General features: G+C 38.9%; 1 protein-coding gene across 1 annotated transcript; it reads right to left on the reverse strand.

Moving 5' to 3' along the window:
- Window positions 1–597: 597 nt before the first annotated feature.
- vsig10l (V-set and immunoglobulin domain containing 10 like) lies at window positions 598–15,654 on the reverse strand. Its single transcript, XM_036558599.1, has 8 exons — window positions 15,455–15,654; window positions 13,561–13,890; window positions 12,278–12,547; window positions 10,957–11,223; window positions 5,499–5,612; window positions 4,547–4,587; window positions 3,432–3,524; window positions 598–922 (listed from the first exon to the last, which is right to left on the reverse strand). Exons 1-8 carry the CDS (start codon window positions 15,645–15,647, stop codon window positions 854–856), a joined length of 1,377 nt encoding a protein of 458 aa, XP_036414492.1. The 5' UTR covers window positions 15,648–15,654; the 3' UTR covers window positions 598–853.
- Window positions 15,655–20,082: the final 4,428 nt, after the last annotated feature.

A 20,082-nucleotide genomic window follows, 5' to 3' on the forward strand; every position in this document is an offset into this window, starting at 1 on the left:
GTGATAATTGATCAGACACCACAGATGAGTCTGATAGATGTTAGACTGACAAAAACAGGACTATTCCTTTAAATACAGAGAGTAAAAAACATCAGGGGTGAGGGCAGAAGCAAGGTTTCGGTTTCCGAGTAAAAAGAGTGAGCATATCTCTACAGTTGTAACCAGTGCAATGATGTTGCAGACGAAATGAAAGCAGAAGTCTCTGGTCTCGTGGTGTGAAGGAAAAAGATCAACATAAAAATAACCACACATAACCCTGAACAGTGGATCTGAAACAGTCGAAATGGCCTTTAAATCACCCAAAAGTTCTTTAAAGCATGAAAAGGAACGCACCGCGGTAACCTGCTGAAAGAGCACGGCCATACTCGTGAAATCAATGCACATGTATTTTATTTAGAATATTCAATGAAAAGGAGCTTCACATAAATTATATCAACAGATAAAAGTGCATATTAAAAGGGTTTGTGACTCACAGCTTATATTAATTTACTAAAAAAATAAATAAAAATACATCATTGCCTGTCATTGACCTCAACAGTGAAACACAATGAACATTAAACTTGCAATAATTTCATTAGCGTGGCTTAATGACTGGCTGTAGTTGTGCTATTGACAGCATATGATAAAATTAGTCTATTATTAGGATTTTACAGTCGCCATTATGTCAAATGTTTGATCCAGCATGTATCCAGATAGGCTGTGTGGTAATATAGATAATGTATGTTCATAAATCTCAATATCACTCTAATCAGACTATAAGAAGTCATTCAATTTTTGGCAAACAAAGGAGGTGAGGTAGATCTACTCATTGCTGGAATCTGGTCTTGGGCACATAAGCATCGACATCACTGTGTTATACGGTAGTGGCCATCCTCACGGGGACGGTCCCTAACGGCAACGGTCCAGCTCGTTCAGATAAAGTCTGAAAAACAAACATTTAAAAAGTGTTAAAAAAGTTTAAATTACATGTTTTATTGATTTTCTCAGTGAAAACCACAAAATCTACAGCAGGGCTGTCAAACTCACCCGCTAAAAGGGCCATATTAAAAAATCTCAGCAAATCCCTGTGCCAGCTGTGTTTTTATTTCATTTTTACTTAACATTTTGCCTTGACCCTAAAGGGCTATTGTTTATTCTAAATATGCCAAAACTGCAAAAGCAAAATAGGAACTGAATATATTTTCAAAAATAATTCTAAATATAAATAAATTGCTTTAGGTAGTTTTTTTAAACGGCCTGTTTGCTTTCCTTTTGTGTAACTGGCCCAGAGATTGTTGTTGGGCAAAGGGGTTCGGAACGCACACTATGTTGCAGTGCATGCTGGGAATTGTAGTGCATCTCAGGGTGATACGGGTTAATAACAATAAAGAAAAATGAAATAACTTGCTTGAACCAGACACCAGGCATCTTTTCTTTCTGTGAAACCGCTGGCTCATAGACTGCTGTTGGGGAATGGGGTCGAAATGCACACTATGTTGCAGTGCATGCTGGGAACTGTAGTGCATCTCAGGGTGAAACGGGCTAATAACAATAGAAAATTAAAATAATTTTGCGGGCCGAATAGGACTGTGTCACAGGCCTGCGGGCTTTGTGTTTAACACATGGGCTCTAAAGATAAACTGAAAAATGGCATTTTAACGTGATGGGGTCGGGAGAGCGGTGCTGGAGCCTATCCCAGTGGCCACTGGACGGAAGGCTGGATACTAAAAAACTAAAAATACATAAAAATGCATACTAAAAAATTTACGTCACAGTATAATTAAGACTATTGACAGCTTGTTATATATTATGATATAATGTATTTATGTATAGATTTTTCAAATAAACCCATTTTGGACGCTTCACTGATTCGTCAGATTTCTCTATAATTAGAGGGTTGAGATGTAAACAAAGTCATTCAGAGTGGGTGTGGTGTGAAATGCTCTGTACTAGAGAAACTTGCTAAGTCAGACTTGTTCACAGTGGTGGTGACAGGAACCAGACGTCCACCTCTAAAATCTCCCTCACTGAAAGTATTACATGAAATGGTTATGAGTTAATGCTAGAAGTCTGAGACATTGTTTTATGATGCATTTGACAATATTTTGGCCAAAAAAACGTATCTACTGTTTTAAACCCTATCTTTTAATATGTAATTATGGTGGAAGGATACATGTAGGGTGTTGTGAGGCAAAACAGCCCCAAAGAAAGCTTATTTTGTTCAGATTTACCGCTATTTTGTCATTATCAACATTCCAAATAAAGACTCAGAAGATTCATGTAGATTCACTGGTGGGTTTGGATAGTAAATAAAATGGCTATATGTATGTTGTAGTCATGGTGACCCCTGGTTCCCATCACCACCACTGTAAAGAAATCTGAGTCTCTACAATCAACCATTTCACACCAAACCACTGTGAATCACTTCACACAATCAGTTTTAGCTGAGAAGCTGCGGAGCCTCTCGGCTTGTAGACCGAGACTGCAGCATCGCCTGAAGCAGCTGGCTGAGCGCTGTGGGGGGGGGGGCTAATTGTTAACCCAAAGAAACGGGCTTTTCCTTCCACTCTCTTTTTCCCTAGCTAACTAATTAACTCACTACAATCTGATATCGCTCCTTTGAATAAACTGGGACTAACTTATCTCAGGCTGCAACTTGCTACGCAAGAGGTGAGAGGAATCAGCATGTTATGATACTGATATATTGGTAATAGCAAAACTAATACCTTAACCCTTGTGTGGTGTTGATGTTGTTGTTACTCAGTGGTCTGGTGGACCCACCGCATTATTGTTTTTTAAAGTCAATACAGCCATAAAAATGTATGTAAAAATATCAGATGTTTATTAAATCACAAGTGGCCAGCATAGGGTTCTCCTTTCTCACACACACGCACACATATATAAACACACATACACACACACTAACAGCAGGCCATGTAGGAGGAGAACAGGGTGAGGGGACACAGTGGGTTCACCCAACACCACATGTGTAACATAAATTTGTAGGGGGTGAACAGAGTGAAGTCACTGAAACTGTGTTATTTTATATGTTCCTCACAGAAAATGAGCAAAGGCCGAGGAATCTGAGGTTGAAATAAATCACATCTTTTTTTTCTTTTGGTAAACACTGAAAATGAGTCACACAGACCCCAACACCACACAGGGGTTAAAAAGAATTTCAAGCAGACGAACCCGTATATCGCCCACTACTACATAAAATATAAAACTCTGCACAGGCCACGTTTTCTGTTTTATTTTTTTTTCTTCTAAGATATTAAATTCATCAAATAAATAGTAATTGTGCATTTTAACGTGTGTTCTCTGTTTTCTTATTTTCAAAACATGTCAAATGACCAGAGGTGCCTAAACATTTTCACAGTACATTGCTTCAAGTACACAAGCAGTCATAAAGGAAGCTAAACGAGGGAACAGGCTGAGGTGAAATACAAAACCTGGAGTCGGAGGAGATTATAGTCAGGCGGCAGTTTAAACCCGTTGGTCAGTAGTTTATGTGGTATGGTCAGATCTGGTTGTTTGTTCACAGCCTGTTGGGAGAGCAAATGACAGTTAATACTTATACAATACACAAGACACATGAAGCACCACTACACCTTTTCATACTGCCACATTTAAGTTTTAATCTACGACTGGAATTTATTAAATATATTACAGCTGTTCACATAATCAGATTTAGCTGAGAAGTTGCGGAGCTTCTCGGCTTGTAGGCAGAGACCGCGGCGTCGCCCAATGCAGCTGGATGAGCAGGAAGCGCCATATGTGGTGCACACGTAAAGGCTACTGGCTAACTGTTAACCCCAAGAGACGGGCTTTTCCTTCCACTCTCTTTTTCCCCCAGTTAACTAATTAACTCATTACAATCTGATATCACTCCTTTGAAAAAACTTGACTAACATCTCAGGCTGCAACTTGCTACGCAAGAGGTGAGAGAATCAGCATGTTTTGCACTGTATTTTTTTACATTGGATTATTTGCAATTAACAGCATTGACAAAAGTAATTCCTTAAAAAGAATTTCAAGCAGGTGAACCAGAATATTGCCCACTACTACACAAAGTATAAAACCTTTGCACAGGCCACATTTTCTCAGTGTATTTTATCACAATACACTGAAATAAGCATGAAAATCAATGAAAGTGAAACAGAAAACTGTATACAAACTTAAAAATGCTACTTTTTTTATTTAATTCAATTCATTATAAAATACTAGTTGAACATTCCGTGCTGCAAACAGATTTCCCATTAGGTTTACCAGTCTTGAAACTAATCACAAGTCAGAATGCTGTCGAGGATAAAGAAACACACCATGTACAGAGTGACTATTGTGACCATTTGTCCGTCTGGATAAAGGAATGTCTGTATAACTTTCTTGCAGCTCTGCAGCACATATGCTGTACGTATGAAAGGCCAGTGTGTTCGAGCTGTTGCACTCACACTGCTGCATCATTCACGCCACCCAGAGGTAGACTGTGTTAATTAGGCCTAAGAAAAGCTAACAGTCAGCTTTTATTTATTATTAACAGCATTAGCATTTTTTGATGAGAACTTACTTTCTCCACTGCTCTAGATACAGGATACCTGGGATTTCGATCTGTAGAGGGACAATAAACAATAAACCAGTAAAAAGACTTGTGCTGACACACACACACACACACACACACCCACACACACACACACACACACACACACACACACCGCTGCTGTCAGAAGAAAACCTTTTTTGAGAGAGAGACATAATTTAAAAATAGCTATTACTCTTTACATAATGTGTAAATTTCATGATGAATGGACTAAAATGACCCAAAACAACCTGGAAAAACGTCTGGTTCCATTGACTTACATTAAAAGTAAAGCATGTTTTTTCCTTCTCCTGTAAAGTTATCATTACGAGGTTTTCTTCTTCCGACAGCAGCGATATATACAGCAAATTATCTTAAGACAATAAGATCAAAAACTTTTCAAACTTGCATGACAGTATATACTGCTAGTCAAATGTTTGGGTACACTAACTGATTGGAAAAAGCAATTTTATTAAATTGAATATGAATAATGAAGCGGATGAATAAAAAAGACCCCCCACAAAAAAAAAACATTGTACATAAAAAAAAATATGTAAAAATGTAGTTTTTAAAAACACCCTCCATCAAGTGTTTTTCAGCAACATGATTTCAGGATGTGTGTAATTTCTTCAGTCTGGCTGGAAAGGTATCTCAGCTGGCTCCTCATGAAGCTGCCTGAGAGAACAATCAAGAGTGTGTATTAAGACGAAGGGGGGCTATGCTTGAACTGACTCTCTAAAACAGAAGATTGTTTGGATTTGTTTATTTATTTATTTGGGGCGGGGGTGTGTGTATAATTCCATCTGTAATTTGATAGTTTTGATGAGTTCACTATTATGCTAAAATATGGAACATAGAAGGGTTTTTCTCATTTCTTACTATGAGTAGAGATGTCCAAACTTTTGACCGGTAGTGTAGGTGGACGAGAAGAGACACTGCATACCTTTCTTTTTATAACAGAAGTAACACAGAGCGATGAGGCCCAGGAAAAAGAGCAGCAGGAGGAAACCGCAGGGGATTCCAGCAGCTATACCCGCAATAGCTGAGCCACTCAGGCCTACAGAATACAGACAAATACACAGAGCAGCTGACTGGATGTCGGCCTGTTATGCCTTTATCTTATTTTATTAACTTGTGTTTTAACCTCTTCTTCTGGCTGAATGCTAGCTCACAAGCTCGGTTTAACAAAGGATGCACTTCTCCACTCACCACTTTTGAGACAACTTGGAATAATATAGGACAGAATTAAAGTTGCAGCTCTTTTTGATTTGAAAATTGTGATTTTTACATTTAAATTATTCAAAACTATTCATAAGGGCATTATGTCTTCATCAACTTATTCTCATATCTCAGAGTAATCTACACTGTTAAAAAATGGTTCTTCAAGGGTTCTTTAGTAAAGACAATGGTTGAATATAAAACCATGAACACTCAAAGAACCCTTTGCATGATCGTGAAAGCGTTATTCAGATTGATGGAGAATGTGTTGTCTATGGTTCTATATAGAGACTTTTTGAAAATGGTTCTATATAGCACCTAAAAAGGATTCCTCTATTGTTACAATGTCAAGCTTGTAACAACAGAAGAACCCTTTTGGGTGCTATATAGATCTCTTTTCAAAAAGGTTCAATATAGAACCATCTATAGCACATTCATGCACATTTGCCAGCAATCTGAAGAACCCCTTCATGATGCAAATCATTTGAGTGGTGCTGTTGGTGCTATATAGAACCCTTTTCAAAAGAGCCATCTACAACACATTTAACAATCTAAAGAACCCATTTACAATCTAAAGAACCCTTAATCATGCACAGGGTTCTTTGAATGTTCGTGGTTCTATTTAGAACCATTTTTTTTACTAAACCCTTGAAGAACATTTTTAAAAAGTGTTGTAACAATAGAAGAATCCTGTCGGGTGTTATACAGAACCCTTTTCAAAAATGTTCTACATAGAACCATCTCTAGCACTTTCTCCATCGATCTGAAGAACTCATTGATGATGCGGTGAACACTTTAATCATGCAAAGGGGTCTTTGAGTGTTTATAGTTCTATATAGAACCATTTTCTTTACTAAAGAACCATCTTTTTATAAAGCCAAAGGTTCTACTTAGAACTGTGAGTTCTGTATAGAACCATTTCATGCTTCTAATAATAGAAGAACCTTTTTGGTAATATATAAAACTCTTTTCTCTATATATGGTACCACCTGCAGCATATTCTCCATCAATTTGAAGAACGCTTATACAATGCAAAGAACCATCTGATCACGCAAATGGTTCTTTGTGTGTTCTTAGTTCTGTATAGAACCGTTTTCTTTACTGAAGAATTATTTTTAAGAATATAGAGCCATGAACACCCAAAAAACCATGTGAATGCATACATCGGTTCTTCTCAGCAATGGGAAAACCAGTTATACAGTTTATTAGTATTACAATTTATTAGTTCTTTAAAGAACTCTTTTAAAAATGGTTCTATATAGCACCAAAAAGGGTCCCCCTATTTCAGTTCTATACAGAAGCCTTTTTTACCAAGAGTGTAGTTCATAAAAAGTGGTTGATATCTTGGCAGCTGGTTTGCTTCCAGATTTCTCCTCGATGCTTCCAGCCATAACAAAGATTTAAATTTCATCACAAGCTCACCAGGTTTAAAACAATGACGTATTGATTAGATCAGCTGTGTGACCTCAACTGGCCATTGTTTATTCAAAGGCCCAATCCCATTTCACCCCTTGCCCCTACCACTTAGCCCTATCCCTTCGTTCTGAGCGTTCACACCTAGGGGTCCTGATTTTTGTTAAGACAGAGAAGTAGGGTCAAGTGTAGGGCTACATGGCCCTCCAAACTGAGGTTTTCAGAGGCACGCTCCAAACAGAGTGTTATGAGAAAAAATTAAAAGGCAAGATGGCTGAACAAGCGACCAAAGAAACCCACAAATGTATTTCCTCTGTCAAAAATTACAATAATCCTTGTATTGTCTTAGTTTAATGTCGTTTCCATATATTATAGTCTTTTTTTTCATAAGAAGCATAAAAAGCACTAGTAATATGCTGATGTCTTGGTAGCTAGCTAGCTAAATTTTCTGTTCCACCTTAAATAGTACAGCAGTTCTGATACCTGAAGCGCCAGAATGTAACTGCTGAGCCATTTAAGGTAGAACAGGAAAATACGAATGAGAAGCTGGTGAATGACTTCAGCTTCATATCACCGCAGACTTAGGGGTGGGTGATAATCAAAAATTGTCACACTTTGAAGGCATTTGATTCCCTAAATGTAACTAAAGACCAGCAGTGAGGTTGCTGAACTTTACCCTCCTCTGCTGTCACTGCAGACTGGCAGGGTCGCCTGCAGAGCAGCACTAGTAGCCTGTTAATGAAGCAACGTTCTTCTTTATTTGAGGGTCCCATTTCATAGGGGCAGATTTCAACCACTACCCCTTATAACTCAGTTCCAAGGGGCAAGGTGACACTCGAAAACAAAGGATTGGGGTAAAAATAAGAAATAGGATTGGCCAAAATATGCCAAAACTACAACAACAGACTACATTAGCTGCAGCTAACTGTGAAACCTCTTTAAATGTCCCCAGTGTACAGTAGGTTTTTTAAAACTACCCATTCGCTTGAACTAGACACATGGAACCTTTTTTTTGTGGTGCTCTCCCACAGATCGCTCTTGGGGAGGGGGTGGGAGCACACATTACGTTGCAGTGCATGCTGAGAACTGTAGTGCAGCTCATGGTGAAATGGGCTAATATTAATAGATCCTTATAGAGCCGCATAGGATTTTGCCACGGGCCTAACTTGGCCTGCGGGCCTTGTGTTTGACATGAGATGAACCAAGTAATGGATGATAACTACAAATAATACTGGAGAGGTTTGGAAATAGTTAAACAAACAGATGGGCTATAAAAGTATTCTAAACCTTCTAAAAGTGTTTCTCGGCTTTACGTTACAGAACAAGCAAAGCCACAAAAGAAACACCTGAAAAAAACATGACTTCTCTCCATTTACTGTCTGAATCAGCACTGAAACCACCTCAACCAGCTCACAGTGTTTACAAGCACAACAGACAGGCATCATCTTCACTGCCTCAGCACATCAACAGTGAAAAACAGTGCAGCACCATATATTGCATTTCATGATTATGATCTGAAAACGATATCATTGAAAGCTGATTTATATACACTACCATTACAATTCTCAAGGGTTACTATATTAAATGTCTGTAAACATGTACTCACACATGATTCACGAGTATTATTAAATAGAAAGCAGAGCAAAGCCTAATAAGGCAGTGCAGGTGCACAGTATGTGAAATGCAGAATTAAAATTGATGGCTGTTTTTTCAGTGCAGCACTGCTATTGAACTGAGTGTGTGTCAAAATGGGGTTTTCAGTTTTGCGCTTTATACACAGAGATCTCTTTATATTCCTTGAATCTTCTCATAATGTGCATCTCACCAGACAAAAATTTAGTCACCTGTGACTGAAACATACCTAATAGAATTCCTCCACGAGCATGAATAACAGCTGTGATTTGATTTGACATGGACTGGACAAGTTTCTGGATGTAGGTGACATCAGTGTTCAGCCACTCTTTCTGGCCAAATTGTGCATTTCGGCCAGATTTCGTGGACGCCTTCCCTGGCATCTCACTCGTTGTTCCAGGTAGTCCCACAGTTTTTTAAGAGGATTCAAATCTGGGGATTTTGAGGGCCAGTCCAGATGTGTAAATACTCCCTATGTTCATCATGCCAATCAGTCACATTTGCAGTCCTGTGAATGCGAGAATGGTCATCTTGGAATACTGGGATAGGAATGTTATGTTCCTCAGTTAGATGACGAGCAAAAGGCAAAACCTGGTTGTCCAGCAGGTCAATGTAGGCACTGTGGTTTAAATTCCCCATCACCTCAACCAAAGGACCCATTTCCGCATAATTAAGGGACCCTGAGAACATCGCAGAGCTCCTCCAGCTTGAACCACACCTTGCACGCACTTACTGAAGGCTTCCTGATCTCTACGATGAACATGACGCCCAGCATCATTCACATACAAGCAGAAACAAGATTCATCTGACCTGATAACACGTTGCCAATCATGAACAGTCCAGTGTTTGTGTCTCTTCGCCCACTGTAACTGGGCGACTTTGTGAGCAGAAGTGACACTCTGCTCCATATGGTATGCAGTTCCCTGCAAAGTGTTCTTTCAGAAGTTGGTTGTGAAGGACGTGCATTGACTTCTAGCAGTAATTCTTGCCTGGAAGCGAAGCCATTTTTATTCACAAGCCGTGAGCCGTAGTTTTGTCTTTTGGCCACAATTCTGACAAGAATTTTCTGTAGACTGGGATTTCTGCCACTGCTGGTGGACCCGGCACACCCCACAGGTATTTACAGCCCGATCATCCTTGTACAACACCATCTGCAGGAGCCTGAAGTTACTACCACCATAAAGACACAAGATGACTAATTTTTTGTCCGGGGAGCTTATTTTACACCACAGAGAGTAAAAGACATAAAAGTGACCGAACGTTTTCCTCATTCAGTCCATGGCTGCTTGGCAACGATACCAAATTCTAAAGGAACTACATTTCTTGGCGGGATACTTGTTTATTGTTGATTTTTTTCAAATTATTAATATAAAAACAATAATAAAAAAAATTGTGTATTTTATTGTATTTTATGTTGGTTGCCGTTTTATAAAAGCAATAAGCCACTTGAGGCCATGCGTTACTGCGATTTTATCACAGGGAAGGGAGTTTTAGGCTCTCCGCTTCGTGTCGTGACTAAGAACAGTGTTCCTGTGATAAAATCACAGTACCGCACAGCCTGTCGTGGCTTATTGCCTTAATAAACATGGCTATAAAGCATAATTTATTTTTATACATATTCATAGTCATGTTTATAATGCACTATAACATTTAATGAATGTTTACAGATGCTCATAGGCATAGTATTCATAGAAAGCGTTACGCAGTTTTCACAAAGATTCTGACATTCACCAGTGTTTTCTTTTTTAGGATTAATTCTTAAGAAAAAACTTGATTGAGTGTAAATGAGGCCCATCGTTCCTAAACTGCTGGATTATGTTTTGATGCTTATGCTTATACCTAAGCATGGCTGCATCATATGTTAAAAATGTTGTTGTGTTAACATTTCACAACATTTTTGGAACGTGTTACAGGCATCAATTTCAGAATAAGCGTATATTTACAAAGAAAACAATGAAGCTGATGAAATAAAATATTACTTATCTTGTCTTTGCCCTGCTTTTGTTTAAATACAGTTCAAAATGCATTTATAAATCACTGCTTTGATATTATCTGAATTTCACATACAGCCCCAGTTTACTGTATTTTGTATATTTTTAATATTTGGGCAATCAGTTTCAATTTTCACCCAGTCCTACCTCGGACCTCTATGGTGATGCTCCTCTCAAGACGGTTGCTGGTCTTCGTGTTAACTAACACACACGTGTATATCCCACTTTGGCTTGTCTGCACATCAGTCAGTTTGAGCATTCCAGTAGAGGAGGTAGGAAGAGCCTGTCCATTAAAAACCCAGGAGGCCGAGGGGGCAGGTTCCCCTTCAGCTCGGCAGGACAGCGAAAGAGTCTCTCCGGAAACAAAGGCCGCTTTTGTTGGACTGACCTCCAGAACCGGCTGATCTGGCCCATCTAAAGGCAGCCAAAGAGGAAGGCAATGAAAAAAGCACCTGAAATGACCTACTGTTGAAAGGAGTAGTTTTACCAAGACATGCTAGAGTGGCTAAAGATGAATGAAAGCTAGTAGGTGTGGTTAGCATTAAGCTAATACTATCGTGCTAAGTGGTCCCCACTAGACTCTATTCAATGTCAGCCATGGCAACCTCCTGGGGGATGCATTCCTTTGAACACATGCTATTTGTGGCAACAGGTGAAAGAGAATTAGGGTCTTAAAAACAAGGTAATAAAGTCAATAAAGTCACATGGTAAGGTATTTTGAGTATTATAAGCATTACACAATCTATGATATTCATAAAAATTCATATAAACTTACCTGGTGTGTGTTGGAGGGAGGAACTTTTCAAAGACTACAACATCGGCTGTGTTTACGTCCAAAGATTTTTGCCAATCCGACTGAATATATTCCTATTACACATTAAGACTGAGGTGTTTTTATGCTCACTCTACTCAACAATCTGATGGAAAATCTCTGTTTACATGCACACTACAAGTAACCCGATCCAAAATTATTATTAAAGAAGGGCGAGAGGAAGACGTCAGGTTCTGAGACACTGGACGCCTGTCCCTCCGCAGTCTTCTAAAGCTCAAAGCATAAACTGTGTCTCCTCTGCAGACCAGTTTCTGCTCCACCATGTTGAACATTATAAACTTTTGCTATGACGTGACGCACATGCGCAGAATGTGCTTAAACTTTCCGATTGGGAATGTAATCGGATACAGGCGTTTACACGGCTATTATTCTTCTATTTCATGGATTATTTACTCGTTCAATCGGATAGAAATTATTTTCCAAGTGGCCTCAATTGGACTAGCCTATTCTGAGTGGGGTGTTTACATAGACGTACTCTATTCCCATTGAGCTTTTGGGATTATTAACAAATATCAGGCTACATGTAAACAGTGTAAGGTAAGGTAAAACAGAGGCAGTGTAGTATAGTGTGGTAGCTTTCCAAGGCTAAAGCTGGACCCCTGATTCAAAGTGAAAAATGACCAAACAGACACTTACACAGCACTGTGATGTTTCTCTGTTGTGTTGCTCTGCTGAAAGGGTTGGTGAGGATCACCTCGTATTGGCCCGTGTCATTGCGGCTTGGTGTCCTTATGGTCAGACTCTTCCCTGTTATTGAGTACCGAGGGCCTTCCACTGCCAAGCTGTTAAAGTACCACTGTGATCCTGTGGCCTGTCCTTGCTTGGAGCTGTAAGACAGAGTGAACGTAGGGCCTCCCTCAACAGCATCCTGCAGACCCGTGTTTAAAGAAACATCCATGATGCTCTCTGTGAAGGCAGAGGATAAAAGAAAGTCAGAGTTAGCACTAAAGGTCAGTGAGCTGGCTATCTCTGCATTCTTACCGACAGATTTTACTGGCTAGTCTGTGTCAGTCACGGACAGTTCGGTCACCACTGTATATTAAAATCTATAGGTCGCTGTGCTTCAAGCACAGTAAATGATTGGCTGACAACGTTGATTAGTCGGCAACAATGTTGATGAGACAGAAAATCAGAAACAGATTATCAAAAAAATACCAATCCCCTGTAGAGCGGTCCAGTGGCATCATTCCTATTTAGAACATTTCCCATTTAGTAGTGATGAAATTCTGGTATGTTCTGAGACCAAAACAGGAGTAACTGCTGTATAATTACTTAGTTCAGCAACTACAAATCGTGTCCAAAACGTGTAGATAGTTGTGCTCGACTGCGTCCATCGCCAGCTATTTGATATTAACTTATTTTACCTATTTGTTTAATGATTTATTGTTAAGACTACTGAAAGCTTAATGTTTTGCCATTTTGGGCTTGGCCCAGGAGTGTAGTATCTCCACTATCTTTTCTTTTTTTTTATAGTAAATCAGGTTTTTGGCAGTAGGACGCAAGCAGTGCTGCTTAGCTGGTGAGCTGCTCAGCTTATTGGCTGAGTAAAGCGCTTTGAACTTACTGGTATTAAAAGCGTTCAAATATATAAACAGCATTGCTGAAATATTTAGAAAATAAGTGTGATTAGAAAATTTGTGCATTTTCCAGTGTCCGACAAACCCAGAAGGCATTTTGAGTGGCAATTCTCCTCACTTTAACATATACAACCACATACAACACATTTTCCATCAATCTGAATAAAAATTTCATCATGCAAATAAGCATTTAAGCAGGAAATGGTTCTATATAGAATTCATGGTTCTAAACAGAACCATTACCTTTACTAAAGAACCCTTGAAGAACCATCCTTTGAAGAGTGTATACTGTGGTCTGACTCCTGGCTCCAGCTACTACACAATATCTCAATTTTCACTCACCGTACACCAAGAGAGTAAAGTACACATACGCCACACGAGCCCCGACCTTCGTTACTGTCACTGTGTAAGTTCCGTTGTAGCTGAGTGGAACGTTCCAGAACACAAGGGAACCACTCTGGTCTACTGATAACACTCCCTGGGATTCAGGAGCGATGACAGGAGAAGTGCTAGAGCCCAAAGTCCACGTAGCTAAAGTTAGCGTCCCGTTCGTCCATGATACAATAGGTGCGCTAACTCCGCTAATGGACACACCGAGTGTCACGTTGTGGCCGACAAAAGCGTTGATCAGGGTAGGTCCAGTGGGTAAGACGACTAGATCGCAATCACAGCCTGTGGATGGAAAAGAAGAGCAGTATATGATGTTTGATGTAGTACACTGACAACAATAAAAAGCAACAAACCAAGCTTTTAATTTGGAATTTTTGTCTGAAAATATCCCACACTTTATGCAATGAGTTAACTTATTTTCACTTACAAAAATTTAATATCTGATTTTTTTCTGTGCATACATGCTGACCCTGATGCATAAACATTAATACAATACAGGATATGGGGCTGCCTGGATTCTATTGGTCTTACAATAGAAATGCAGTAAAATGAATAAAATGCAGAGATTGGCTCAAAAACCCAGCGTCACCTAAATATTCTGCTCTTCCATAGTACAATAAATACATCAACAAGTATCGATTTGAAATATAGGTCAAAACTAAACATCTGTCTTAGGCCGTTACATCTTTGTAAAGCAATCTGCCAATACCAATATCACTGTGTATGCCTAATTTTCTTTGATTGTAATCAATTCTAACATTCCAAACAATACAGCTGAATCACCACCTCCGGATGCATCAGTGTGTTTTTACTTTTTCCCCACATATCCTGCATGTTGGATCAGAGTCCGTACAAGACTAACTGGTTTTCTGTACATAAGAGCTAATACAATACAGCAGCCCCTATAGAGTATCTTCACATGGCAAGTGCTTTTTAAAAATGGGGTCAATGTCACTATTATTAAAGGGGAATTCCACTGAAAGATTCAGAATTTCTGCAGAATTCAGTGGTTGAAATCTAAACAAAGTCATTCTGAGTGGTTTGATGTGAAATGGTTCATTGAGTGAACCAACTCAGATTTCTTTACAGCGGTGGTGAGAGGAACCAGGGGTCACTATGACTACAACACAAATATAGTCATTTTATTTACTATCCAAAACCACCAGTGAACCACTATCCACCTTGCATGTACCTCTCTGCCAAAAATGTCTCAAATGTCATGCAGAGTATTCATTATCATTTCAAGTAAATCTCTGAGAGTGAACTTTCAGAGGCATTAAACTCTTCAGACGTCTGGTTCCATTCACCACCACTGTGAACAATTCTGTGCTGGCAAGTTTCTCTAGAACCTCTCTAGAAATATATATATAATTGATTCATGACAGAGGAATACATGCAGGGCTTTGTAAGGCAATGTACCCAAAGAAAACTTCAGATTTATCCCAATTTTCCTTCATTAATGTCACATTTAAAAGACATAAGTAGGTTCACTGGCCATTTTTAGATGCTAAAAATGGCTACAACTCCTGGTTCCCATCTCTTCCATTGTAAATAAACTCAACTTGGTAGGTTTCTCTGCAATGGAACATTTCACATCAAACCACTCTGAATGACTGTTTCCAGCTCAACCACTGATGTACACACTTTTTTTTTGAAAATCGGTGGAATTTCCCTTTAAATGAGTAAACGTTACATAGGTATGAAGTACAGATTCATTTGGAAAGTACATATCATAGTTCTATTACATCTAACCTTTAAATACATTTGCACACAGCTCCAAAGAGAATGCAGATCTAAGAAGTGGTTCTAGATGAGGAAGTTTAAAAAGTGCTGGTGAAACTCTTACCTGTTATGCAGCAAATGAGGACAAGAGCCAGCCTGGTCAACTTACAGGGACTGCGATACATGACGAGAGCACTGTTAGTCCTGTTAGTCCACCTTAAAAAGTGTGAAAGGATGTCGACCCAAGTCCTCTCGGCTTTCCACAGTTCTAAAAACTTTTGGGAATGAGAAACAAGCCCCGCCCCTTTTGCTCTCATTGGTCAGTTCTAGCATAACTGCCCAGGCTGCTCAGGTCCCATTTCACCCCAGTAGTTCATCAAGTAACTCATAAATCATCACTTTAACGGATTAAATGAAGGGTAAATTTTGTGTCGTAAAATGAGCACATTCGGGTTTAATTCCAATAACGCACGCGGCCGGAGACCCTCCCTCAGGGGGGAGACGGTGCAGAGACTCTGAGTGAGTGAATGGAAGTAAACGGAAAAAACGCCTGAGTACCCCGAACAAACTGCTGTTTTGTGGGCGTAGATCGTAGTATAACAATTTGACTGTCCTGTCGTTCATCTTCAACATGTTTTCTACTACATGTCCATTTTTTATCGAGCTACGTCATCGCTAATACGACAAAAACAAAGGTTTTGCGAGAGAAGTAACAGCACATGGAGTTGCGACAGTTAGGGATCATTTACGGCACTGCGCTAGCGTCTCAGAAAATCGTTTTCTTATATCATCAAACGGAGACAGTATAATCCACAAATAAATAAAATACTGTGGACAAGTATGTGATAAATGACTGGTACATACCTGTATGCTGTACTTTTAAACATTAAAATAACTGAAAATGGTATGCTGTGTGTTGTTTCTCTTCATAAATACTTAAGTGACGATCCAAACAGCTCATGAATCTCCGCGATTTAGCTAGCTTAGCTTGCTAGCTTACTCGTCTCGAACCTGCTTTGCTGATAGAGATTTCATAGATTTATTCCAGAAAATGAGCTGAAACAGGGCAAAGTAGCACACATTTAACCAACTGGCAATCCAACAAACATCCAGACTGTGCTCTTCTCCCATTTATTTCACAGTCTTGCTACACCGCAGCTTGTAGCAGACGGTATCAGAGGCAGAGAGCCAGAAAAATGTCTGTTGGCATCTCTAAATGCTGTTATGTTAAGCTACAGCAGTGGCACAAACACTTCTTTGCTGTGCAGATACATGCATAACTAACAGCTATAGTTTCTAACCGTCAGTATTTCAGTGTAGCAGTAATAATGTTATGTTATTAATTAATTTCCTATCTCAGAGAATCTCTGACTACGGCTGCTTCTCCGCGCATGCGCAGTGGCTCACCGAGATCCTTAATACCATTTGCACGTTTAGAAATCTAAGGCACGTTGTAAAGGTTCCTTCACCATAAAACCTCACACTACAGCCTTATGTTTGGATTTCCAGTCCTGACAAACAGATCTAAAGCGGTCAGTGAACCAGAAGCAACCTGAGAGCAGAGCAGATAAGGATCACTGAGTCTTTGTGAGGTTACATAACAAACCCAGAATATGAAGCTTTGGCTGTCCTCTCTGTTTAGGACCAAAGCAAGAAAGATGACACGTGAGTACATTTGGTTTTCACACCATGGCCTCGTTCAGCAGGTTGGACAAGTTTGCAGTTGCCTGGCATCTCTCAGTTAAAGTGAATACTCAGACCAAATCTGTGGAAATAGATCATATTGCATGGCAACCAGCATTCAGCTGGACACCTTATGCAGTACAGGAACTGAACTGGATCAGCACAAACTCTGGTTTCTATCAGAGCCAGTTTATTAGGAGCCTGACCTCTTCCTATTTCCTCTGTTAAATCAAAACAGGACGGCAAAATGCCAGATAGCGCCTGCGAGAGAGTCCTCAATGAATGTGAAAAGAGCTGAACAGCTAAAAACAAAAAGTTAAAATAGCCCAGAACTTTCCTTTAATTTTAGAAAGTATAAGAATGTATTTTACTTAAAAAGCAAAGAAAACTTACCTGTATGTTTACTTTTTTCTACAGTAAACGGGTTTTGGGCAGCAGGACTACCATTACTGACACTGAGCGCTGATTGGTTGGCAAACGGTGCAGCTCACTGGCTGTTTGCGCTCACTGACGTCATGGACGTAAATGAGGCGCCATTTTAAACGTCTATAACTCGAGTTTAAAAGCTCTTAAAAATATAACACCAAGTGTTAAAATGTTTTATGCTGTCCTGTGTTTGGAAAATGAATGTATTATTTTATATTCAAAATGTTTAAGCGTTTATAAACTGTGTTTCGCTCAAATTAACCCATTTTGGACTCGCTCGGGAGCGCCCTCTGGCGTTTGAGAAACCCAGAAGACATGACAGAGTGGTAATTCTCATCTCTACAAGTTCTCTGGTTTCTACTCTGTAGCTGTGCTCTCCTGCAGTCTGCTGTTTAATGCTAGCACATTTGTTTTTATAGTGAGTCATTTTAAAGGGCCCATATCCTACATTTTTCTTGTAATTGTTTTCATGAAAGACATTTATCTGAAATGACCCACTTTTCCAAAAAACTTGCGAATGGCACCAGAATTTCCAAAGCTACTAGTGCATGCGGTGCTATTGGTGCAACATAGCCAAATAATGGTCAGCATTGGGCCTGGAGTTATTATAACCTGAGAAATGTATGCAGTTTTGTGTGTAATTAGACTATTTGTACCTTTCTTGTTGCCTTCAGTTCACGATGTCTTGATCAGCTCAGTATCTCTCAGCCAAACAAGATGGAAACAGTAAGGTGGCTATGGAATTGGAGAAAGGAAGGCTTACGTTTTTACGTTTACCCCATTTAAAATGAATGTCGCAGCATTGAAAAGGGGAATCCATATGGAAATCTGGTATTAAGCAATATATAAATTAAAAAATATATATATTGGCATGTATGGCTTTCCCTTATATATCCGACTTGTGGACATGTATGTGACGTGTCAACTTATTTGAAATTGGCCATTTTTGAATATGGGATATATATCAACATTTACAAGCATTTATTTATAACACAGTATGTGATAGGAAACGTTATTCATATATGGATGGCATGTATTACTCATATGCTAACTTTGTAATATAATGTAAGGTGTTTTGTTTGCATTTTCTTTGTCGCTATGTAACTAAACTCTAAAAACATGCACATTGGAAGCTATGCAGTAAAATCATTCAAACATGAATGAAAATATTGCTCTGTGACACATTTAAACAATTATTCAAAAGCAAACAGATAATAGTTACAATTATAACTATACTGGAATGTATTCAACCATCTAACAGACATAAACATACGATCCATATTTTATACATGTGTCCATTATTTGACGTCCATATATATGTACACATATTTTAAAATATATTCCTCACCCTTCATGATATATGTGCATATATCAGATTCCCATATGAGAAAATGAAAATTCCATCCATCACTATGTTGGTTGTAAACTTGCCAACTTTCTTCCTACAGTGTTGTGAGCAAAGTCTAGTTCAAAAAATTGGAAAAGCCCTTTTAGATGACTTATCTTGAAGGTGGGAGAACCTTTTGAAAATCTACAGCTGATTTAATCTCAGTATTAATGAGCTCTGCTAAAGCCTGAGTAGACTGATAAATCAATGTGATGATCAGTTATTAATCTCAGTGTTATTGAGCTCTGCTAAAGCCTGAGTAGACTGATAAATCAATGTGAAGATCAGTTATTAATCTCAGTGTTACTGAGCTCTACTAAAGCCTGAGTAGACTGATAAATCAATGTGATTAGTTATTAATCTCAGTGTTACTGAGCTCTGCTAAAGCCAGAGTAGACTGATAGATCAATGTGATGATCAGTTATTAATCTGTGTTACTGAGCTCTACTAAAGCCTGAGTAGACTGATAAATCAATGTGAAGATCAGTTATTAATCTCAGTGTTACTAAGCTGTGCTAAAGCCTGAGTAGACTGATAAATCAATGTGAAGATCAGTTATTAATCTCAGTGTTACTAAGCTGTGCTAAAGCCTGAGTAGACTGATAAATCAATGTGATGATCAGTCATTAATCTGTGTCACTGAGCTCTGCTAAAGCCCAAGTAGACTGATAAATCAATGTGACGATCAGTTATTAATCTCACTGTTGCTGAGCTCTTTTGAGAGATGATCACAATGATAATCTCCCCAGTAGTGGACATGTCTGTAAATCCTAAGTTTAGCATCAGTAAGATATTGGACTCTGCTTAGGGCACTGTGGGAGCAGTAGTGGACTGAATATGTTACTTTATGCTTTGTAATGGAATATGTTACTGAATACATTTAGAACAGTGTATTCAGTATTCAACCATTAATACTTTAAGTATTTTGCCCAACCCTGGTTATACATCCCATGTCTCTCGAGATCTTGTGTACAACTGAAATTTTCAGAACATCTTCCTTCATCACTGAAGTATACATAATCCCTGGATTTATCTCTTTCTGGTTTTAATTAAATATACATAGAAAAGGGACCAACAGTTCCTATATTAAATTCAGAGAAACAGATCTGTCTTTTTTGTCTTGGTTTTACAGCCATCAGAGCTGGACAGGAAATTATCCACGTTCTGCTGCAGGCAAAATGAGAAATTCCTCTTAAAATGATAATGCAAGCTTTATGAGAGAAAATGAAGCTGCTCCAAGGCTGTAGAACAGACAT

Source organism: Colossoma macropomum, unplaced genomic scaffold (assembly GCF_904425465.1).
Source record: "Colossoma macropomum unplaced genomic scaffold, Colossoma_macropomum, whole genome shotgun sequence".
NCBI classification, from domain to species: Eukaryota; Metazoa; Chordata; class Actinopteri; order Characiformes; family Serrasalmidae; genus Colossoma; species Colossoma macropomum.